General features: G+C 42.0%; 1 protein-coding gene across 3 annotated transcripts in view; it reads left to right on the top strand.

Moving 5' to 3' along the window:
• Positions 1 to 406: 406 nt before the first annotated feature.
• ATOSA (atos homolog A) overlaps positions 407 to 25,142 on the top strand; it is a 45,879-nt gene continuing 21,143 nt past the window's right edge. The window contains exon 1 of one of the 3 annotated variants that reach the window (XM_054168736.1): positions 407 to 820. In XM_054168736.1, coding sequence (XP_054024711.1) covers positions 805 to 820 — 16 coding nt within the window. In that variant the 5' untranslated portion in view covers positions 407 to 804. Of the gene's footprint in view, positions 821 to 12,230; positions 12,325 to 22,414; positions 22,483 to 25,142 lie in introns of those variants that run through there. The other 2 variants (XM_054168737.1, XM_054168735.1) reach the window with 2 other exon arrangements.

The following is a 25,142-nucleotide window of genomic DNA, read 5'->3' as shown; positions in this document are numbered from 1 at the left end:
CGGCTCAGCTACTCTGCCCTGTCCTGCCTTGCCTTACCTTATCTTGCCCAGCCCGCCGTTGGGCTGTGATGTGTGTGACCCACTCGGCGGGAGGCGGGGAGTGCCTGACGGAGAGGAGGGGAGTTAGTCAGCGGCGAGGAGGAGGAGGAAGGGCAGGAGGCAGAGCCATGGAAAGCAGTGCTCCGCGACGGCGGGAGGGGCGGGCTGTCTGACCGAGGCAAAGCGTGGGGGGGCACGGCCCGGCAGCCCGGGCGGCAGCGGCGGGGCCAGGGATGAAGGTGCCGGGCAGCCCCCCGCCGCCAGCCGCCGGCCGGTGACGAGGCAGGGGCCGCGGGCTGCGGGGGTTGCGGGGTGGGGTTGGGGGGGTACCACTCGCTGCCCTCCTTGGGGCAGGCGGGAGGGAGGGGACTCCGGCCGGGGCTGCCATCGCCCGGGGCCGCGGTGACTCAGAGCAGGGGGTGAGCCGAGGTCTGTTGTTGTGGGATCTTTTCCCCAGCAGGTTATAAATAGCCCCGGTCGGCGCCGTGTCACGGAAGGACACCGTGGCCGGGCGCGGGGAGAGGCCATCAGCGCTTAGCTCCCCCGGTCGGGCCCGCCAGCTTGCTTGCTTGCCTGCCTGCCGGCCGGCCCAGCTGGACCGACGGGGGCGGGTGAGCCCCGGCGGCGCGGCCGGCCTCCGGGTGCTTCTTTTTACACGGGAAAAATCGTTAATATCGCTAGCTGGAGGCAGCGACAGCCGGTCTCCGCGGGGAGAGCGGCAGAGCACTTCGGCTCCTTACAGACCTTTCTGAGGAACCAGAGAAAATGAAGCCGGAACGAGGTAAGCGGTTTATCAAGATGTTTCTTTTGTTTCTAGGATTAGAAGTAGCCCAGTGTTTCGTTTCCGTATTAAAGCTCCGTGCCCTTATCCCCTGCCTTGTCATTTTGGGGGGTGGGAGAGGAACTAGCTACTCGGGTTCAACTCGGGAAATGCTGGTGAGAGGAACGCTGTCAAGTACCCAGCGAAGGTGGTGAACGGCCCCAGGCCCTGCCTGCCCTTCAGCTCTCCATTGTCTCGGTTGCACGGGAGGGAGACAAACACCGTCGCAAGCCGCTTTTGCTGGCGGAATGGTGCAGTTCGTGTGTCAAATGCAGCTGGCTCATTAGCACAGAGCTGCAGTGCCAAGGCGAGAGGTGGTCAAAGGCTAACCGGGCATCGACGGACAATGCCAGCACATGGACAAAAAATGTCAAAATGTGGCTGGAAAACATACTGAAAATAACCATAACTTCCATCTGTGTTTTGTAATCTGACAGTGGGCTTTTGTTCCGGTTATAAAGGAGATACATCATAACAAGTATGTGGCAATATTGTTTTTTTCACTGTCATTTGGTTACATCTTATCTGAATTACTGACATCTGGTTTTACAGAAAAATAAAGCCGACTGCCTACGTCTGTGTTTGTAACACTTCAGCTCTTTTGCAGTATGGCAACAGCTACTGACGCCCCTAGAGGTGAAAATATGTCATGACTTCTATTTTGAGCCATGAACAGCGGTTATTGATTACTGCTCGTTAAAGCAATACTGTTTTTTAAGCAAATCTTAACAGTGCTCGTCGTAGAATCGAGTGTTAATTAAAAAAAAAACCCAACCCCCCCACACAAAACCCCCCAAAAAACCCAGACCCACAAACTTGTGTAGATATTTGGGTTTCTTAAATTTTTGATTCTTCTATTGTTTACCCGGTTGCTTTCAGTTTTAAAAACACATTCTTTTGTGTTATAATCACGTTGGTGTTTTGAGAAACATTTTTATATAGCTTTGATATCCGTGTATTGCATACTAACACTTACATGACATACACATCCTAATTAAGTTTGCTAATGATATGTTTTCTAATAGTGACACTGCCTGAGTGTCCTAGGTGGATTTCTTACATGTATGTGCTGTAAGGATTATATGGTGTGACTATAGCACAGGTAGTACAGAAATGATCATAAACGTGGAAATTAATGGGGTTTAAATACTAGGGATTGAAATGGACTCTTTTTTTTCACCTTTACACGCTTAATTGCTTAAACCTTCACCCGATCGATTGCAGCAAGGCAGGTTATTTTTAGAATCTCTTTGGATTTTTAATACCAAACCTTGAAGTCTGAAAACTATTTACTGTTCAAGTGAAACAAATTTTCAAAATATCCAGGTAAGGCCCAAGTCAATATTTGCAGCTTTAAAATGCTCAAAACCTCTATGTGACCTTTGTCTATTCGTTTAATCTTTAGGCAGAAAAACTTAGGACTTGGAAACATTTTTAGATCCTGTGTAAGTGATCAGATGCCTTTTTTTAAACCAACCAAGGGAACCAAATTTATAAAGAAAGCAAGCTCTTAGGTGGCTGTCTTGGTTTTGGCTTTTCTCCTTAGGATGACAATAAATTGAGATTCCTGTCCATTTTGTAAAATGTCCTCTTAGAAACTGGGTGAAAACCTTCAGAAATAATGTTTTGAAATTCTTTTAAGACCATTAACAAAAATCTTGAAATAAATCTGGACCTTGCCAAACACTGGAGCCATTTTAGTAGGTACTTCTAGCTTAACGATGTGCTAATGTGCCTTGCACAAAGGGGTGCAAAAGTGCTGCCTAAATGCCTCATGTGGCTCACGGAGACTCTTAGGAGGCACAAATCTTGTTAATGTTTACATGTGTTGCTTTCTGCATAGCAGCTGCACCACAGGATACAAGCAGTCAAGTGTGCAGTCACCTGCTTCCAGTCGTCCCAAATTAACAGCAAAGGACAGGGGAGAAGCAGGACAGTCAGCCTGCTGCAGTCTTCACTTTTCTACAGACCCTCCAAATCCTGAGAAGACTGCTGGACACATCAAGTGAAATGTCAAGAGGCTTTATATATATTTTCATTCTTACAAATATATCAGAATTGGAGCAGAGATATGGGGTTCTCACAGTTAGAATTAAAATTGTACATCATAAGATCCCTGTGCACGTTGAAAGAATGTGTGGTTTAGCCTTTTTCATACTATCAGCAAGATTCTTATCACCAGCAAAAATGGGTGATGCAGGAGAAGGGGCAGATGGGGGTGTGCACCCGCTTTTTGTGACAGTAGGAATGTTATAGACCATTTAAATTTCTACAGAGGGATAAGCAGAAATGAAATAAAAAGGGAAAATTTCCCCTAAGGTCTCCCTTTGTAACAAAGTTTGAAAATTACACATATAAGCATGCAGTATGGAGGAGATGGAATGTGGACTGTTGCATGGCAAACCCATGGAGCAGTTCTGCAAGTGAGGAAGAGAGGTTTGAAGGTAAAAGTGTGGACTTTGCCATGTAAATGCACAGGTCATTCACAGGACATGTGTCAAGACCTACCCCTCAGGTGGGGTGTCAATGTGGGAGGGTAGTGGTTGCTCTGACCACTTTCACGTAGCTGCCCCTGTACCAGGTCTAGAGAATGCAGCATCTAATAGAGGGGTGGCTGCTGCTTGGCTTTACCTTTGCTGCCATTCTTAAAGCAAAGTGCTTCAGCTGAGGCTTCACCAGTGCCAGAGAGAAGAATGATTGGTCTCCCTTTATTACAATCAGTGTTTGTGGAGTGACGTTTGAGGGATGGGTTTTTTTGTTGCCTTTTTTTTGTGTGGTTTGTTATTTGGTTTTGTGTGCGTGTCTTTCTGCAGTAACAACATATCAGCTTACCTAGCTTTGATCGTGATATCAACACGATTTAGTTTCTGCAGTACAGCTGCCTAGTCAGCTGCTTCATGTTGCTTGTTTGGACTGCTGCTTCCTTTCTGAAGTACAGAGCTTTGCTCTTGCTTCTATTGAACTTCGTTCTAATGACTTCTGATCGCTTCGCCAGTTTATTGAGTTTGGAAGACAGAACTAGGCTTCGTAGCAAAGTGCTTGCAAACTCTTCCAGTTCAGCTTTGTTCATAAATGTATAAACACACAGTTTCACCATCAGAGTTAATGAAAACATTGCATAATGTCAGGGTGATAGCTTGCTGCCAAGCTCAGAAGGCTTTGTTATGTACTCTTGGAGTACACTTGGTGCACAACTGGAAAAAATCTTGTGGTTTAGATGAATCTACAGTATAGTCATATTTTACTGTGGGAATGTTACAAGACATCAAAAGTTTTACTATAGTGTAAATAGCTGAGAGTTACTGCTTCTTCCTCTTCCCTCCCCCTCACTGCATGAATGATCAGTTAAAAGAGGAAGACAGGCTTGTTTGTCTCTAAATGCATCCTGGCTGGGTTTTATCACCTTATTCTAGTCTTTTCTTACTTTTTTTATTACCTTGCTTTGTTGATTCCTCTAATATGTATGGTCTGTGTAGAAACTATTCAATTTTCACTTACAAATTAAACAAAAAGTGGTTGTCCCTTACTTTCAGAAGGATTATTTCCCTCCTTGATATCCTAATTTAAAGAAATGCCCTTCTGCCTACAAGACAGGAACACTGCTTTTTTTTCTTCTTCCCTTGCAAGTCAAACTTGGATATATGACTCTGGGTCTGTTTGTAGTAACTGGGTTAAGAGACTTTCTCCCAGTTTCTTTGGCCATTTGGTATGGAAAGAGATACCCATTGGGGTTCAAAAAAATTCTGTTTACTACCTCTTGTTGGAAATGCACTTGGAGGATTCCTGGATGTATCTGTGAGGAGAGATTAGTGAAGATGTTGAAGGAATGCTTGTCTTCATATTCTGAGGAGTAAGGATGAGGAGCCATGAGATTGAGGGGGAAGTAGGCTGAAGCAGTGTGTATGGTTGTGAAATTAGCTTTTCAGTTAGGAGCTCTAAGTAAGGTCCTTGTTTTTAAAAACAAGGCTTAATTTTATGTTCTCTACTAAATCCATGAAAGATTTTGTGGACATTTTTTTGAGCACAGATGATATGCAACAGAGTATGTAGATCAGGAAGTGAAACTCTCTTGAAAAAGGATAAGTGGTGTTTGTGTCCTATATTGCCCTGTGATACACACTTGAATTTTATAAGATCTTCTCAGTGAAATGTCACGAAGCACTTAAACTTTTCCATGGTGGAACGATGTAGCCAGTAAACAAAGTCATAAACTGGAAATGAGGTGCTTCCTGCTTAGTGAAGCTGTCAGTCCAAAAGCGTTTGGGCAATGCTTCGGGCTTGGTTGCCACAGGTAAGTGCTGGCTGGGTGGTAATGAGCTGGAGGTGACGCTGCTCCCTGGCCTGGGAGGAAACTGTGCTGGCAAATACACTCCCTGCTCAGGGGCACGTGTGGGAAGGTGTGTGTGGTGAGGGAGGCTCAGCTGGGGCAGGAAAGGGTGTGTGTGGGGTCCTGCTTTTCCTGTGTGGATTACTTTAAAATAAAACCATCTTATTCTTTAAAAGAAAGAAAACCTGAAATTGTTGAGGATAAAAAAACCCAACCAAACTGACAGGTGGTCAGGACATAACACTCAGATTCCATTTATAAGGCATGAAGCCATCTAGCTCTTATCTTTGGGGAGAGCAGATTTGTCCTGATAACACATAATACATAGATGCAGTGCATGAGGATGAGTGAAAAGGAATATAAGCTCTTTTTCTTTAATTGAAGATGCTTTCAATACAGCTCTGTCCTTGCACACAAGAAATGGGAGTATGTGTTTTTCTGTTAAATTCTACTACAAAAAAATCCCAACTTAGAATTCTTAGCTTTTAGGTACTTCTGAAAAAAAAATAATTAAGTTGGGTAGAAATGGCTGCTTATGTAGAAGTGGGTTGGAAGAGTGCTATTATCGGTGCTCTTCATTTCATGCTGGTTCCTCAGAGTGCAAAGCTATACTAGTAAACAGGCATTTTCTTTTTGTTCAGTTGGTGTTGTGCCCACTAGCCACTTTCAGAGGGGCTCTTGTTGCTAAAATGGATGGTGTGGGAGCAGCATTTAGGTGTGGATATTTTGGGGCTTGTGGATGTGCCAAGCCTGTAGGCTTAGGCTATACAATTGACCCTTATGACCATATTCTTTACTTGCTGAAGTGAGAAACTGGCATGCCAGATCAGAGCTCTGAGCTGAAGCATATGAGATTAGACTTTGTTGTTAAGGTCAGTGTTGAAACTATTATTGGATCTGAGCTCTGCCAGCTTCTAAATGTTTTTAAAAATAAGCTAACATTTATAAATACAGATCTCATGAGAGATACAAGTTTGTTGCCAAATGAATTTCTGCTTATTAAAATTAGAAATCTTCCATGAAAACACAGTAACTGACAGGAACAAACCAGCTATATGACATTTGTTAAAAGAACTTGCTCTGTCTGCTTCACTGTTTGCAAAATGTTTCTTTGTTATGTTGACAAACGTCTACTAATAGCAGCTGTTAAATCGTGGTGAAATAGCCACAGCCTTTTGTCCTATGGCAACAAGTTTAGGACGACAGTCTGGCAGTTACTAGCTGTTCTTTTAGTCAATGAGGTCTTGCAGTTTAACAGTAATGATAACTATAATAACTGTTTTACCATTGTGATGTGATACTTGGTAAAATGATCTTTTAATAGATTTTTGTTTTTTTAAGGTGTTTCACATAGTTGTTTTTCAGGGTGGTGGTAAATTGTTCAGTCTTTGCAGGTCATTTGTATTTAATGTTCAGGCCGAAGCTAGTTTTCAAGTTGTTTTAGAAATGCATGGTTACCTTTGGACTGCTGGGTACAAAAACTTCATGTATAAGCAGGCAATTAAGGATGTCTATAAAGCTATGTGAAAGCAAATACAGAAGAATGCTTCTTGGACTTGGGTAGGTAGTTGGACTTTGGAAGGCCTCATAGTCATTACATATTCCTTATTCTGCTGGTCCCGTTCAGGGTGGGATGACTGTAGCTGTAAGCACCCAGCCGAAGCCACATGCAGGTATTTATCTGCAATGCATAGCTGTATCGAGACTGGAAGAGTTGGGTGTTTTTAATACAGTCTACTTGTAAACTGTGTAACTGAGTTGTGAGATGGTCATGAAAATTTTCCATTTGTTCTTAATAATTCATTATTATTATGAGCAAATCAAATCAAACTTGCTCATATTAGTATTCTTCTGTGTTAAATGGACCTGACTAGTTCTTTTGGCTAGTGATTGTCACATTCACCTTTTGAGTGTTAGCTTTGGGACCAAAACTGTTTCGAATTGCTATCTAGGATGGTATTGCTATGTTATGTTGACTCAAAACATAACGATGTAATAGAATAGTATGAGGAGGTTCTCTGGGATAATTTTGAGAGGAGAGCTGTGTGTTAAATTATTGGAGGCAGATGAACACATGGAGAAGGAAGCACTCCACATATGTGAAATATTAACGATACTTTCATGTCTGTTCTGAATGTAAGAACCTTTATTATGAATAAAGGTAAACAAAATAGTCTTTGTGAGAAGTCTTCTGGACAACTTTGCTTCTGTGAATGCAGCTCCCACCATACACAGAGATTTTGATTTGACCACTTTTCCTTTGGTGGGAAGGCATCCAATCACTCTATTGAGGTATGTAGTACCCAGTAACCATGGGGGACTTACACTTTTCTCTTAACAGTTTCCAATGCATTTCCCAAACCTATTGCCAAGTATGACTTTTTTATTCCCAGGGTAAAAAAGCAAGTTGGTTTTTCATCTGAGGTATAACAAAAATGAGAATGTATCTGAAATAAGGAATCTCTGGTTGCACGTGAGCCGTATCATCTGTTTTATATTGTGTATCCTGTGAAGTTAAGGATCTTTCTTTTTCCATTAAGATCCTAGGGAGCCAGGTTGGTAAGGAAGTCTTTTGTTAACTTCTTGTGGATTGTGAACTTTTTTAGTGAGACTACAAGTAGTGCACATTTTGCACTTCTCTGTGCTGCAGTATATTAATTTTTTTTTTCTCAGAGTGATGAGTAAGTATCATCTTGTTGGGCATGATGGGAAAGGGAAGGGCAGAGAGAGAGCATCAGCTGTGTTGAGGATGGTATTAGCCCCTATCCTCATTACAGTTAGTATCACAATAGGAGGTTATAGGGAGCTGGTGGTTTCTTCTGAGGGTCAGGGGAAGGAGAAGGAAAGGTGCAGGAAGAGCTGTGGTCAGCAGGCTCTTTTTTTTTCAGTGTGATGGGAAGCCCTTCTTCCATGCCAGGTATTGTTCTCCTTGGTTGCTTGCCAGGGCAGTAGCCCAACAATGGAAGTGAAACAAACCATGGCTGCAACTCCCACTTTCAAGCAGGTATGCAAGTTTGGTAGTAGAAGGCTTTGTCTGCAGACTTGGAGGGGCAGTGAGAGTGGTTAGAAGTAGTATCTGTGATAACTACTTGCTGAAGGTGTTACATCTGTGTTAGCAGAGCGAATTTTTGATATGTGGGTTGATGCCTTTGTTTTGTTTTGTTTTCCCAGTGCAGTTTCTGTAAAGTTACAAGTAAAAGTCACTAACAGAAATGGAAGGTAAAGGTCAGGAGATCAGTGTAAAACTGCTAGGATACACATCTGCCTCATCTTGAGTTCACTAAAATTGGCATAACTGGTTATTATTGTACTGCCTTCAGATGTCTTACTGATAGTCTTGCTGAATTAATGAGTTTCTGTGAGCAAGTATTTTGGATCCACTAGAGAGAAAAGGTTAAGTGATGATGCTTGATTTGCATTGTATGTTCTTTCATCCCAGCTTCATGTTGTGAATATATAATAGCTGTTCATAAATGTTCTATGACCTGTTTTGTAAGCTGGCCACATTGCTAGTTAAGCTTCTAGCATGAAATATTGAGCAGCTTTATGGTATGCACTGATTCTTTTTTTTTTCCCCTCTGTGTGTGTTTTAAGATCATAGTGGAATTATTAGCATCTGATGCTTCCAACTCTTTTAGGTATGCTGTAGACTGTAGTCATTCTCACTCAAGAAGTTTGAGTTAAACATCGGGGGGGGGGGGGGGGGGGGGGGGGGAAGGAAAAGGCTGTGAATGGTGTATCTTACCAGCTTTTTAACATGCCTTGCCAGCATCAAGAACTGACCCCAGTTTTGTTCTGAGGAATTGAGCATCTGTTGGGGGAGAGGGGGGAACCGGGTTGTCCACATGAGAGCGTTTAGTATTTGTGTGTTCTGGAAATTAATAACTCAGTCCAAAATGATTGCTTCAAGCAAGGGATGTATTGGTAGAAGTGTGGTTTGTTTTCAGCTTGTTTCTGCAACTTGGCTGTGTAAACATAAGGTGCCATGAAGTCACTTCTGCTTCACTCCTCAGGGGTCATGTGAACAAGGCAGGGCTGGAATCTGAGCTAGTGTTTTTCTAAACTAGCTCACTGCAAGATAGATATCCTATGCTGTGGCACAGCCCTCCAAACACTGGAGTTGGGTGTTTTTTTGCAATGTAGGAATGGTGCCAGTTATGTCTACTGGCACATGCCTCTGAATTGATGCATAGTTGACTTCATACTGAGATGAACCACAATTGGCTGTGATTTCCTGCTTTGTGAAATGTGTAGGATTACTTATTCCTAACGTCTGTGTTGAGATAAAGTCCATTCTTATCAAGAATTCCTTTTTAAAATTTTAATAAGTGTTACCCTGTTTGTGGTAGAAGGTGAATTGAAATACAGTCTATCTTGCTTATTACTCATAATTTTGCAGCGTATTAAAACTACAAGGGTATTGGTAGTAGCTGAAGTGCATCTACTTTATAATGATGGAATATGCAGCTTAGGATAGATGTCCCGTGCTACTGTATTCTCTTATGTTCAGTCATGCCAACTATGGCCTGGTATCATATGTATCTTGTGTCCCTGCTGGAATTTCACAGAATGGTAGGGGTTGGAAAGGGTCCAAAACAGGATCACCTAGGACAGGTCACACAGGAATGTGTGGAGGTGGGTTTTGAAAGCCTCCAGAGAAGGGGACTTCACTACCTCTCCAGGCAGCCCATTCCAGTGCTCCAGCGCCCGCTCTTTCCCTGATGTTGAGGTTGAACTTCCTGTGTTCCAGCTTGTACCTGCTGCCCCTTGTCCTATCACTAGGCACAACTGAATTGAAAAGAGGCTGATCCCAGCCTTTAGATGTTGATAAGCATTGAGAAGATCCCTCTCAGTCTTCTCCAGGCTAAACAGCCCCAAGTCTCTCCGTCTTTCCTTAGGTGCTTCAGTCTCTTCATCATCTTTGTTAGCCCTCCATGGAACTGTCTCTAGCAGTTCCTTGTCTCTCTTGAACTGGGGAGCCCAGAACTGGACCCAGTACTCCAGATGTGGCCTCACTAGAGAAGCAAAGGGGAGGAGGAGAACCTCCATCAGCCTTCTGGCCACACTCTTCTTAATATCTTAATTTCTTAGTATCTTCCAGGATACCATTGGCCTTCTTGGCTCCAAGAGCACACTGCTCTTTATAATGGTGAACTTGTTCCCCATTTGTGGAACAGTATGAGAATAAACTGATAAATTAGTATTGTGCTTCAATTTCTAATATCACAGTTGCTAAATTGAGCACATTAGGCCAGTCATTTACGGCACCAAGCTCATCCTCAGCTAGCTTGGGACTGTAAGCTTAATCTGGAGTTCTCAACATGCTGTCCCATTTTTACTGTTCTTGAAGAACACCAGGTGTGAAAAGGATCTTTGTGGTTACATTCCAGTATCCCGGTATGGGGAGAGTGTTCAGGAGCATTATACCAGGTAGGTCAGTTGGACTGTAAAAACAAATGGAGGCTCCTGATACTGTCTCTGCCAGCCCCCGTGGGAACAGACAGGGGTTGTTGCTACTGCCTCTTGTTAGCATAACTTTTAAACATGCCGTGTTTACCAGAGAGTTAAACATTGCTCTTCCCCCTGCCATAGGTAGTGAATAACTATGGCACAGAAAATCATCTGAGTCCTTTTTTCAAAGCCTAGGTGGTTGCTTAAGAGAACTTTGATTATTTTTTTTTCAGACAGCTATGTAAACCACAGCGTTTTTGTAGAAGTAAATGTTGCATGGAAGAAAAATGGAAAGCAAACTTGAGATAAAATATACGGGAAGCTTGAATGTCAGTGACTAGTGACATGGCATGTTTTGCATATGACTTTCTGTAAGGCATGAGCTGTAGATGGGTCAACCACTAAAAGATATCCAACCTTTCCTTGATCAAATGTCTGCTATAACAAGTGTGTGGAGGCTGTGTTTTCTCACAGCCACAGCTCTCTAAAATATGAGTGGGTAAAAGTCCTTGTTCTGCAAAGCAAGTGTTTTCCATGCTCTTCAATGAGTTAGTGAGTGCTAATGGATTGTGACTATAGTTGTGACATCTAGTTTTATCTGGACTTTGCATAGTTTCATGGCATTTAATTACAGAACAAGGATTTTAGTCTTGTTTTGTGACATGGTTAGGCTGAGATTCTTTTTTTTTGAGGGTGGCTGATCATATTAATGATTTCATGTAAATAGGTAGGAACTGGATGAAATAGTTTAATGTGGACAACGTGTTGTTTAGACTGCAGCTAGAGTAATGCAGTTTCAAGACTACTTTCTTTAAACAATCTTATAAACCAGTCCTCAAAAGTACCCCCTAAAAAATGGAGAAGGGTGTAATAAAAAACTGAAGTAGGGTGCTCAGGAGGTGGGTTTAAGAAAAACAGAAAGGCAAAGAGGCCAGTGCCAGGCTCTCCTGCTGCTCTCAGGGGTAGGGGTAAGGCATCCTAGCCGCTTCCGGGAGGGGTGCGGGGGGGGGTGGGGGACGGAGCCCAGCAGTGGAAAAAGTGCTGCGGGGAACGTGCTGGCCGGTGCTGGCTGGCGAGAGGACGGGCGGGCGGCTTTTTCCACTCCAGATGTAAATATTCATCACCTCGCATGCACTGCTCCTCGGGGCTGGTTCTTCAAAACTGGTGCTGTGTGTGAACATTAAGCGTGTTGTGCCAACGTACGGCTGCTGGGAAGCTGTTCTGAACTTGAACTGTTTGCTGGTGCAGGTGGCAGGATGCCCGTGTGCCCCTGGGCCGAGCGCTGCTGCTGCTGAGGCAGAGCTGGGGCTCGGGGGAGCTTTTAAATCACCCCTGATAAGGAATTGGGACGAAGTGTCGGTGTCGGCGTGCCAGCGGTTCCTGTCCCCGTGGGCCCGCGGGGGTGGGGGTCTGCGAGTGCCCCGGGCAGGGGACAGTGCGTGCCCGAGCCGGCCAGCCTGCGCCTGGAGGGGGGGTTCCCGCGGCCCGGCCCCGGAGCGGCAGCGGCGGGCGGAGCCGAGCCCAGCCGCCGAGGAGGCCGGCGCTCGCCCGGCGGGGCCAATCGGCGCCCGGGCCTGTTGCTATGCGCACCCCTACTCTGCCTCCTTTGTGGAGGATGCCGCGGGCACCCACCCGCGCCGGCGCGCCGGCGGGGCTGGCTGCGGGAGCACGGGGCCGCGCCGAGAAGGTGTGTACCGGCGGGGAACCGGGCTCCCTCCCCCGAGATGGGCTGGCTGCGGGGTGGCCTGGAGCGGGACCGAGCTGCGGCACCCGCGCTCCCAAACCTGAGGTGTCCGCCGCTGATGCGGCCGAGGGTGTGATTTAATGTGAACGGGCGATCCGCGGCGAGGGGCGGCAGTGGGGGCACACGGGACCGGACAGTCTGCCCGGGTTTGAAACAAGCTCAGACAGTGTGAAAGAGAGCAATAGAGTAATCTGCCCCCTCCCCTGCCTTTTTTGTGGTGGTGCTTTCTTGTGAGAGGTGATTTTTAAATCCGTCCACACCGGTTTGCCTCTCCGGCTGAGATGAAGTCTGTTGTGCTTAGTCTGTAAATCGCTCCTTCAGAAAACAAACAGTTGCACCATATGTTCCTCTTTTCGTTCCCTGTACTCAGCCGAGGAAAGGTTGGAGTTTTGTGTGTGTGGTGGTGTCAGTTTTTTTGGGTTTTGGTCTTCCCTCACACCCCTACACCCCTCACCCCCCCCAATTGACTCTGTTAATTCATTACATTGTTAGGGCAAGGACATTAAGTGGTCTGGAGCAGGAGGGGGGGATATTTTTAAGCCTTAAAAGTGAGGCATCTATTTCAATGTCAAATCTGCTAACAGTTGTAGTTAGTGTATCCATATGTAACTGCTTGATTTTTCATTGTTAAGGAGAAAAAAGCCTCTCCCCCTTTCCCCAAAACACCCTGAAGCTTAACTGAGTTTCTTCTGTGCCTTGTTATGTAGGTCAAGTTGCTCTCTTTTTTCTTTTCTTTTTTTTTTTTTTTTCCCTTTTCTCCAGCAGGAGGAAACTCGTAATAGTATTTTGATTTCGATTAGAAAACAATGCATGAAAGCATTATCAGCCCTTTGCCACTACTTGTCTTGGGGCAAATGAAGTTGATGCAAATATATCAGCTTTGGGGGCAACTAAAAGTGTGTATTTTGAATTAGCAGTTTACTGGTTGTTCAACTTTGGCCTACGTATAAAGTTAGTTAAATAACATACTGAACTCAATGCTGAATTGAGGATTATCTGTTCATTTTTATGCAAACCTGTTCTATAAAGATGCAAATGTTGTCCTGACCCAGTACTTGCATATATTTTCATCCTGGGTCTAGAGCTGTTTGGTATTGCTCTGAAAGGTACTGGAGCTCTAGCTGAAGTGAGCCTGCTGACATGAGATGTTCACCTCCTGATACAGGAGGAGGAACAATTCCACTAGTGTACTCTTGTGGCTTGTGTGGGAATATTGGCTTTGAATCACAGAAGCATTGCTTTACAAAGTAGTAAGGAATTTTTGAGGACAAAATGACATTTCATATTTGCATATATTAATTTTGAAATGTCTTAGTGCCTGCCATTTTGTTATCCAGAAAATTGCCATATCTTAACTGAGAGGGAGGCAAACTACATTCTTGATGGAAGTTCTGTTAAGCCTTTTGATTTTGACCCTATGTAACATTTAATTATTTTGAGTACCAGAAGACTATTAAATCTTAGTAACAGGACTTAGAACATGAAATTTGTAAATAGCTGAACTGTGCTGTGTGACACAGTTCAGTTCTAAAACTGTCAAAAATTTCTTTTGTTTTACTCATTCAAAATTCCATAGTAGGCTCTGGTGTCCATTATGAAAAGAGCAGGCTTTTGCACAGCTTGAGAGTTGTAATGGCCTTATTTATCCTCCCAAATAAAGTTTAAAAACAATTTTATGGGGCTGGCCATTGTCCCAGAAATTTTTTAAACTGGAAGGATATATTGTCTGTTTTGTAACTTTTTTACTTTTGCAGGTTACTATATAACCACTTAAGGGCAGGTCTTGTAGGTGAAGGTTAATAGTGTTGGGAAAATTGCCTGAGAAACTGCTCTACCATCATCAATTTCATCTGTGTTCTTCCAGAGCTCCTTGCACTTCAAATGAAGAAGTACAGCTTCTGCCTTTGGTCTTCTAGCCTTATTCCTTTCCCTTCTCCCCACCCTCTAAATAATCTGGACTGCAAATACTGAAAGAAACCTACTGAAGCTGGAGGGAGTCTCACTAGCTAGGAGGAGAATTTTGGGTGGTCAAACATGTTCTGACAAAGTTCCACAAGATTAATTAACCACTGCTTAGATGACAATGAAGAGGCTGTAACATCAAAGCTTAGGGAGCTGAAGTAGGAAAGCTCAAAGAGAAGACGAGTACAGAAAGAAACTGTGGTAGAAGAGGTCAGATACCATGAAAATAGCTTGCTTGGGCTTTTGTTTTGTCTGTCTTTATTTCAGATAAATAATGGGGTTCTTAGTCTACATTCTATACCTGAGGACACTGCCTAACAAGTCCTATGCTTTTTTTTTTTTTCCATTGTGCTTTTTAAAGTACCCTGATAGCTGCAGAAGTTTTCATCTTGTACCTGTGATTTCTAACTGACATGATGCTGTAATAAAGTTGAGTTATCAGATCTTACTTAACCTGTGTACTATAAATCTAATGTTTAATATGTTGTCCATTAAAATAAAATTCTTGAATTCACAACGGTTTCTATCTCTTCTCCTTGTGAATATTCCTTATTAACAGTGCATTTGCACCATTTGGTTTGCTTCTCATGGTCTTGTTTTTTCTGTCATTCTGGGGAAATAAAGAATGCGGCTCACTAGCATTATTAGGTGCCTCATATGTAGGTAGAAAATATGCTTAACAGTTCTTCCCTAGTGTGACTCTATTTATCTTGGGCTTAGATATGCCGTCAGTTGTTTGCATAGCTTCTTGGAGCTGAAGGATGTCTCTGGAGTTGATGTGGTTTGATAGTCAGAAAGCTGCACTGGATATAATTCACCAAGCCTTCACAGGTGGAGTTGGGTATCTGTAATGGAGACTTTTCCTGAACATGTTGGAGGAAAAACCTTTTCAGACACTTCTAAGCTGTTTAGTTGCATTGTTCTCATTGAAACCAGAAGTAATTAAACTGTCTAGCTTCTTGTTTTGATACAGTATCATGTGCATTGTATTGGATCCATCCTATGCATATGTGGTTGTATCTACCAAATCTCTCATCTTTGTTAGAATCTGAGATGGCATCGTGGCATCATCCAGTGCTGTCTCTGTATCGGATCTTATCACACTGAGATTGCTGGTGAATGTAATAGGCTGCTGGTCTGCTTGTCATCCGAATTAAAGACCAGCCTGGAATATAGTCTGTGTTATTTAGATGTACAAATTATTCTTCTGATGCTCTGAAACTCTGCTTCCATATTCCTGTGTAAATACTCTTCACATTTTTCTTCCACTTTGTAGGTTTGGAGAGTGTGAGATTTATTGGCTACACCTGTGAACAGAGTGCGCTCAGCATACCTGAAGCAGTGTTTTAGGTGTTAAATGACTGAAACAAGGTCTTCCTGCCGAAGGCCTCTTTTGTGCTCCTAATAATACTGTTTTTACTACTTTTTGGTTGTGAAGTAGTTTTTAGAACAGTAAAAGCAACAGTTGTGTTGTTTCCCTCTTGTCATTGTACAGCCTCCCACTTTCTTCTGAGAGCGTGATGAGTGAGGAGAAACAAGACTGGCCTGCTTTCCTAGGTGTAGATTCAGAGTCAGTATCTTGCTGTAGGTCATAAAGATTTGAATGAAGATAGTGAAGTCAAGAATAAGGTAAAAGATTTTTAACTTGAAAGTTTTAAGTTTGGAAATGTGAGAGCTAAGGTTTTGTTTTCTTAATGTACATACCTAGTAGACAGTTCAGCCACATCATCTGATGTCTGAAATTATTTTCAAATGGATGTCTTTAACAATAAATCTGCTGCTTCCAGAGGCAGGTGTCTGCCTAAGTGTATGCTTTTTTCCTTGGTGAGAAAGAATATTAAACAAATGTAAGTAATAGTGGTCATTGTACCTGAAAGATACCTGAGCTCTCAGATGAGTTTCCACATTAATTAGGAGATTCACAGAATGGCTTAAGATAGAGATTCTGCAAACTTATATAGCAAGCACCAGTGCTAACAAGCAAGACTGTTGTTAAATAGTTAGTAACAGATGGCAGAACTTCTGATGCAAATGATCAGACAGAACAAGAGAAGTTCTCTGCATCCTGACCCAGCAACTCTTCACTGCTGCCATGGCAACTAACACTTCTTTTACTCTCCAGTTTTAGCAAAGTTTATGAAACTGAAGATAACTTGTTGATTTTACAGCTTTAAAATAAATTTTGAAAGGCAGAGCAGACCAGCTGGAGGAGGAGAAAAGGTAAACTAATAGAATGTGGACATGAATTCCTAGAGGCCTTGAGTATTTTAGTTCCTATAAGATCTTTCTAAAAAATGTCTGAAGTACTGTGTACTTTAAAATTCTTGGCAGCTAAAGCATTACTCTAAACATGGAAGTTTATAATCTGAGCATATCTGTCTGAATCTTTCTCATTTTAGCTTCATGTGAAAATTTCCTGCTGCAATTCAAATAGCACTGTAAGCAGGAAGGGGAGAAGAACATAGGAAATTCTATATATTTGCCCTAGGCATGATAGAGAGAAACAAAGAGCAACCTGTAGCTCATGGGGTGGATATGGCCTTTCATCTGTACACTTGCAGTCAGGCATTTGTCCTCCCTGGTGGGAGTAGGGTAATGTCACTGTAGGACAGTGGAAGTCTGTGGTGGGGTTATGGGAGGGGGTTGTAGCTGTTTGCCACCAGACAACATGAGACTTTCTCTGCCCATTTGGTTCAATTGTTGAAGACTGGAGGAGTATGCTGAAGAAATACAGCTACAGCCCTACTTTGTCCATTCTCTTTTGCTAAGGTCCTTGCCTTTGGCTGCTGAGAGCAGGATGCAGAAGGATCCCAAGTGCTGTCATCCTTATTTTTATAAGATATTTTTACAGTTCTCTTATCTACTGTAATTGAATTCAAAATAGAAAGTTCAGGATGCCTTTTTAGCATAGGACACACAAAGTAGTATTGGTATTGGTTTCATGGCACTGAAACTGCTGGAGGGAAGTGCTTCTGAGGAGGTTTTTTTCTTGTCCCCTGGGAAAGCTGTGAACAAGGCCACAGGTCACTTCTCATAAAGCATAACCTGTTGTAGTTGTTTTATCAGTGCTGTTATGAACACATAGTTTCTTCAACTCTTGCTGGTTTTGTGAGGTACATCTTTGCCTGTGGGTTTCACACTACAACAGTGGCTTCTTTACAGAATGAAGTCAGTCCTTCATGTGGATGTGTAGAAAGCCTCTATATTTTTCATCCTGCATTTCCAGAGTGCATCGTATTAATGTGTTTGATTGTCTAGATGGATCAGGGAATTCTTCAGCCTCCAGGTGTGTTACTCAGTCATAATATTACTTCTAAAGAGAAGGAAAGCAAATTCCTGCAGTTCTTACCTCTGAGATTATAATTTGCTACTTGTGATACAAATGAAGGGGCACGTTCAGATGCTGCTTTTGCTGGTTATTATACAAGTACGGAACAAAAGACCCTCCTCACCTCAGACCTTTTGCAAGTATCAAGCATGAGATCAATGACTTCCAAGAGAGGGCTGTGAGGAAACAAAGGGATGATACTGATGAGACAGATAAACTGTGCTCCCAGCTACAGGCTAACAAGCCTTTATCATTGTAACAGAGAAGCTGGAAAGCAGAGTCAATTTGCATCAAGAGTGTTCTTCCAGACTGTAGGACAACACGGGGGAGGAAGTGCAAGTGATTAAAAGTAGTCGGAGGCTAATTGGAAGTTTACTTCAACAGTGAGCAGCACAGTTTGAAAAACAACAAAAAAACCCCATTTGCTTGTGATGAAAGATGACATTGAGAGGGCAAAAAAGACAACAGAAAAATACGGTTTCCTGTTAGACACTGACCAGATGTACTGTTTTCTCAAGGCTGGATGCCAGTGAGGCATAATCTTTTCCATATCTTTCTAACGTCCGTTTTCAGTGATAAATTCCGTGAGAAATCTTGCAGCACAGCTGGTGCTTCCCTGAGCAGGCAGATAAGGCAGTGCCATCTGCTAGCCGAAGCCCAGTGCTTCTCAACTGGGCTGTGCCCGACCCAGAGGTCCCCACTGGCAGAATGTGTTTCCAGTTTCATCGCAGCTTGGACTATGAGGAATTTACTTTTGAGGAAAATCTTAGGATTTCAGGCAGTGTTTTTCCATAGTCAAGAGCAAAACCAACTCTCACTGAAAGCAGCTCTCCAAACGGTATTTCCTAGGAATCCAGCCCACCAAATAAGGGTGTAGTCAACCCAGTCTGCACGTTTTTCTGGGGATTAACAGGGCAGATTGCTCATCATCTGGATTCCTGTACCAGATTCTGCTCCATTCAAGATCAGCCACCAATTCAGATGGTAAGAATAAAATGTTCTGTGCTAAAACCCTCTCGGTTATGTTTTTTATTAGTTCTTGAAGATAAGTGATTGCAAAAGCCAGTTGTTTACAGTAATAGCTGGGGTGGTCATGTGTAAACTTAGAATCTTTTTGAGTGCACTTACTACTTTTGTCTGTCCAAAAAAAGATCCTCTACTTACAAAAAAATGTGGTGTTGTCACTTGATAGTAATGAACTTTGTTTACTGATTTCTAACAGAAAATCTCTGTATGGTGACTGAAAGGGTTGTCAAAACAAGTACATCTATCAGGAAATTGGATTCTATAATGCTTGTGGGCATTTTTGTTTGATGCTCAGTTTGAGCATTCATAATAATTAAATGTATTAAACCTGGCAAATGGGTGGATCCTTAATGCCGCCTGAACTGTGCTGATAGCTGGTGTGTAGCAGGTAGTGACTTTTTGGCATTTCATTTCTGAGCTGAAGGCAGCTTAGAGCAATTTTCCCAAAAGTCATTTTGACATCTGGTGTAAGTTTCAGTGAATATTTACTTTGGACATTAATGCTTTTTCTGCTGGTCCCAGATTCAACATGTCCACCCCACTATAATACTTTTGATTAAATATATGTTTGCAAGCTATCAAGGACGAACTAAAGTTGGCTCTTATTTGTTTGTCTTTGCTTATGTCAATTGTTTTTTGGCACAGAATACAAAAGAGGCTGTGATGGGCCATGAGCTTTGACTGGATAAAGTATTGTTCTTCATATACTGCTTGTGTACACTGTTTTTAGTGTAGTGGTTTGTTTTTCCTAATAATTTATTGCTCTGCCACTTGACTCATAGGTTACCTGATTTTAGAGCACACAAACATAGAGGTTGGATCCTTTACTATTTTAGCTAGTTTATCTTGAAGAGCAGGATGCTGCTGGTGGTGGTGAGATTGGGTTGGGAGTAGAGGGGTGAGCCCTGTCCCTTGAGTTCTCTGGAAAGTATGTTCTAAGAATATGTGGAGTACAGGGTGTTACAAAACACACATGCAACCAATAAACTTGCAGCTGAGGCCAGGGATGATGGGTGACTTGAGGTCAACACTGTGCAGGGAGACTTTTGCCTGCTGGCCCTTGCTGTGCCTGTCTTTGGTCTGTGCCAGCATCAGCGCAGTCATCCATGAACTCACTTTTTCCCTTGAGAAGGAGGAATTGTTTTGAACAGATACATTATGAATACACCACTATTATTCTTCCTCTGGTAGAGTTAATTTTGGCACTTAGTACTAGCATCTTGCATCTAGGACTGTCATAAACTGATTCGGTTCCATGAGGTGCCCAGTGATGGATGTTTGTGGCAGCCTTCAAAGCTGCAGTGCAAGCCTGGCAGGATGGTTAGGACAAGGAAAGCAGATGGTTAAATTTTGTTAGCTAACAGGTTTGTTATTTGAAATGTCAGTGTTCAAGTGGGTCCAGTTTTTGAAAAGGTACTTTCCAGGATATGTGTATGAAGAGAAAGTCTAACAAGGTCTAAATGCTTGAGTTTAATTTCCCCACCCCACTCCCCTTTAAAGTAAATCTGATCTGTAACAAGGTAAATGTCACTCAGCTAGATCCTGGCAATTCCTCACATTTGTGTGAAAACAAAGTAACAGAATCTGCATCCATCAAGCTATTCAGTACTTGCGCAGATGAAATAGATCTAGACATGTTAAATATTCTGAGGGTTTGGAATGAGCTGAAACTTTATTACTGCCTAGACAGTTGCAGATTTTTAATTCCTGGTCCATGAGGTCTTTCCAGAAAACTGCACTAACTCCTCTTTTCTAGGGTTTAATAATGAAACGCAAACAGAATATTTGAAATTGAGTGGGGTTGCATTTTGGGGTGGGTACAGGGCTTGTTGCCATGCTGGTGTGTTGCTGATACCACCTCTGTTGCACTCTTATCAAATTTGTAATGCTGCTAATGAAACCAAAACCTTATGGAAAAAGTGGGCTGAGTCATAAATGATTTTTAAACATGCACATGCAGACAGACCCAAAGTATCTGGACTTCTGCTCATCCCCATCCCACAACCTTCTCCGGCTTACTGTTGCTTTGAGTTTAGTGTGGTAACAGAACCCTCCCAAGAAATTGCAATAGCTATTAAAAATAGATACTGTTAGGTAGCTTTGAGGAGATTTTCAATGTATAAGAGGTTCCTCAGTAGTCTTAACACTCACCTTACACCTTTTTGTACATTGAGAAAAGAGGAATTACTTGAGACATCTGATTTGTGCAGTTTAAATGAGCTTGTTGAAGTCAGTTATTTCTGACTTCAGAGTCTGAAGGCCATGGCTACCAAAAAACATTGGTTGGGTTTGTTTGGCATCTGACCATAGTGTGAAGATAAGTGTTGTTTGAAAGTTTTCAAACTGTGGAGGGCTGAGCGCTTTAGTAGTTACAAAACCTCACTTGCTTTGACAACAATAATGTGTTGAAGGCTGAGTGCTTAGTGAAGGGTTTCCATAATGTGCAACGTGGTACTTTTTTTTCCAAGAGATTTCTCTGACCTCAGTAGCATCCCTGCTGATTTCACCCCAAATGAATTGCTGTTTTCATGTTGCATTTTTCAAATTCACTTTGGTTTGTTTTCAAGAAGGTGTGACTTATTTTTCTTGCAATGATCTTGGGGAAGAACACCAGTTTATGCCAGTGATAAGATAAAGCATGCAATACCCCAAAGAGATTTAAGTTTTACCGTTAGCGGGGAAATCTTATACACAGTGGGTTTTGGCAGATGTAACCCTGCTATGAATACTGTTCCCAAAGATCTTTGCAAATATTGTGAAGATGATAAGCTACTGAGGAAGAAACTGAGTAACACATTAGCAAAAATCTGGTCATCACAAGATTCAAGCATGTCTTAGGCAGAGGGCTCATAAGCATTGAAATACCTACTGTAGGGGTTTTTAACAGTCCCATGTTGTTTTCCAGTTAACATCTGAGAGTGACTGATTATCACAAATTTCTGCTTTCCAATCTCTGTATAAAATATTGCAGAAGTCTGCAAATAGTTGAATCTTTGTCAAGCTGTGTTGTTAAACAAGCTAAAGAGAAAACAATGCCTATTGCCCTGAACGGTGGTTGTGTAAGGCCTCAAATTAGTTGTGGATTTTTATTTACCTTTTTTTTTAAACAGCCATCACAGCTGGAATGTAACATAGAGCTGCCATCAACTTGTTTAATGGGAGGGATGTCTTAGCTTCCAAATGAAGTTAGGCTTCCTAGTACTTAGTTGCTGCAACTGTTGTATGGATGGTATACCTTCAGAAAGAGGTGAGGCTTAGCCAAATAGATGTCCTTTTTCATGGTTATGTTTGGTTTGGTTTGGTTTCCTTTAAAAACGAAACAGCTGTGGAGCAACTGCAATGTGATATTTACAGCTTACAAAGTTGAGCAAGTTGATGAAAGCTTTCAGTCCGTGCATCTTCAGCCTTGTAGTTGCTGCTAAGCTGGTTCTTGATGAGTAGCAGTAATGAAGACGGTCATCAGCCGTTGTTATCCTAATCTTCTAACACAGTTGCCTTGGCTGGGGAAGCCTAGATGAAAGAGTCCTCAACACCAGTGAAGGGAGTGTGTGCTGGGAAAAAAAAAAAAGGTTAAAAAATTTAGAAATGTGTATTAAAGCATTTAATTGTGAGTGGGTTCCCCCCCCCGCAGAAAACACCTTAGGAAGTGTTTTTCACATTCTCTGTAAGCTTAAGTACACTCTGTTTTCTGTTCTAGGGTGACACACGACTCCTTCAGCTCCCCAAAACAAGCATGTTGGATGCGGTATCAGATTATGGTGGCAGTGACTGTGAAGCTAGCCTAGGTCTGGTCTCCACATTGCCCTTGCTTCTTCCTGTGAATTAGGGTGGGACTTAAACCAGGAGCATTTCAGTAATTTGTCACTATAATTTTGCAAAATGTAAATCCTTGTAAATACCCTGATGCATTATTTACTGTATTGATGGTTGGAGGGAAGGCTGGAAATAAACTCTCAATTCCCTTTCATTTACAGCAGCGTCTGTTCTACACTTAATGCCACATAATTATTCCAAAATAGATGTTTTCTCCTAATTGCTTTATTTTACAAACTATCAGAAATACTACAAAACATAGTTTCAAGTTGCAGAATTAGAAATCCTGTTGTGTTGTTAGGATTTTTAAGGTTTTTTGTTTGTTAGTGGGTGGGGGTTTTTTGTTGTTGTGTTAGTGTTTGAGGTTTGGTTTGGGGGCTTCTTTTGTTCAGGTACATTTATTGAGTCATGCAGTTTCTAATCTAATTTAAACTCGGAAATTACTTCGTCCGCTCCTGACAGGCATGTTCATCTCATTATAATACAACTTCAGAGTGTTTTGTGTAGTCACATTTAAGAAAATTGCAGTCTAGGAAACTGTAATACAAAGGAAAACATGAACTGATGTGTGCTTAAGTAAAGGCATTAGCTGAGACAAGTCCTCTCTGCTTCCAGTACCTGTCTGGTTAAAGCATGTCGGTACAAGTAGCATCTTTAAGTAACCCGGTTAGGAATCGGCAAAAAGCTTATGTTCTGTTCTGCCAACTGACTTAGAGTGCTAAACATGGCAGCACTGAAAATCTTAGAGCTTTACAGTGATGTTTCAGCATTTATTTACCTGTGTCAGGGTACAGTGAAAGAACTGTTTTAGAATAGATGAGTTCTGTTGCAACTCTTGATGAACTGAAGTTTGAAACGAGCCTTAAACTTCTCTTTTTTTCAGGTGTTGCTTTCCTGCTACTAAATGCAGACAATGAAATCATAGTGATTGACCTAATTCACAATTTGTGATTTCCTTGTGGAGCAAGAAACAATTCAGCTTACATAATTTGTTTTTAAGTATCACTTTTCTTTGTACAGTTAAGAGAAAATGGGGTTTACTGGTAAAAATGTAAATGCTTGATCTAGGATTTAGTTTAGTGACAAAAAATTAAAAGAAGCAGGTTAAACTGTTGTTGCTGAGGTAAAAATAGAAAGCTACAGTTGGAAGAAAAGAAGTGACTCAGTAAGCAGTATGGTGATGGCAAAATAGGATGTCAGCCAAAACACAGGAAGCAAGATGGGAACACCCAGATCAGTTTAACAGTTCTACGCTCTGAGTAGTAGTTTCTGAAATTATTGCAGGAAATTTAAGCTTTAAATGAATTTAAACTGGATTGTATTTCTGTACTTACTAAGCTGTTTGAACCTAAATAAGTTTTAGTAAAATGTGAACTGTATGGGTTTTCTTTCCCAGCCTGATTTTAAGGCCAGTCTCTTTTAGGTAACTTTATTTACAGTTAAAGCTGCCTCATAGCTCTGGATACTGTGATAGGTGCCCAAGCAGAAGCACATGGTAGATAGACAGCGATGCACACATACCAGGGGAGTTCTTGCAGTGCTGCACTCTGGAGTGCAGCTGATGGCACTGACTGGTACTGATTGATTTTTGTTGTTCTGGAGCTCTGGAGTGGCTTCATCAGCTGCTCTGGAGCTGTGTCTTGATTTTTAAACACGCCCCTGCCCCTAGTTATAAGATGGTGTGCTTTGTTTTGTTTTCATTTTATAACTAAACTGGCATAACACAAAAGCAAATGAATCTCTTCCTGTTCTCCTATACAAAACTAAGTAGATGCAGCAGGTTTTTTTATAGCTTATGCTTTATTTTCTTTGAATAGCAGGTATGCATCGGTCCTACAGTAAGTTTCCTTTGCTGTCCTTATAGCTGAACTGCTTTGATAGTGGTTTGGTTTGATAACGTGGAAAAAGTAAGGGGGCAGCAAGAGTAAGATGAGGTACTATGCTGCTCTCCTCATGTTTTCATAGTGGCTGTTCCTGGGCTCAAAGATCTTGAACCCAAGAATCTGACAAGAGTTAGTGTGTGGGTGAAAAACCTGTATTGGGAGTATTCCAAAGATAACGTGACCAGTTCATTGCATTTGCTTGAATTTAAGTGAACTTAACTACTACCTTGTTTCTTGAAGCAAGTAGATCAGCTTATTACTTTAACTCTTGATAGCTTAAATTATACTTAAACTCTTAATATTGCCAGGCTTTTAAGGTGTGTGACTTCAGATATAATTACAAGTCTGTAATATGCAGACATAACATGAGTGCTCATTTAGAGAATCATGAATTTGGGGGGGTTCAAGGGCAGTTTTCTTTTGAAGTGAAGCACAACATGGAATTAGTTAACTGAAGCATCTGTAGGTGTTTCTAATTCCAGAAGAAAAGCTGTTAGTCAAATATTTACATTGTGCTTCATTTCCTTTACAGTAGTTTCTTGAATCCTTGCCTTACTCTTAAAATATGGGACTACCTTTAGCCTACTTCTTCAAATAGTAAGATAATAAAACTTGCTCAGAGTGTTTTGGGGGGAAGGGCCAGAGAGCTTTTGCTGTAATTCTTTAAAATGGAGAGTGATGCCTTTGCTAGGAGGTGATGCATTCTGAATGCTCACAGTGCAGATTTGTAATCTTTATTAAAAATTGTA

The sequence above is a fragment of the Dryobates pubescens genome, chromosome 17, assembly GCF_014839835.1.
Source record: "Dryobates pubescens isolate bDryPub1 chromosome 17, bDryPub1.pri, whole genome shotgun sequence".
Taxonomy (NCBI): Eukaryota; Metazoa; Chordata; class Aves; order Piciformes; family Picidae; genus Dryobates; species Dryobates pubescens.
This window is presented reverse-complemented; position numbering and strand designations above follow the sequence as displayed.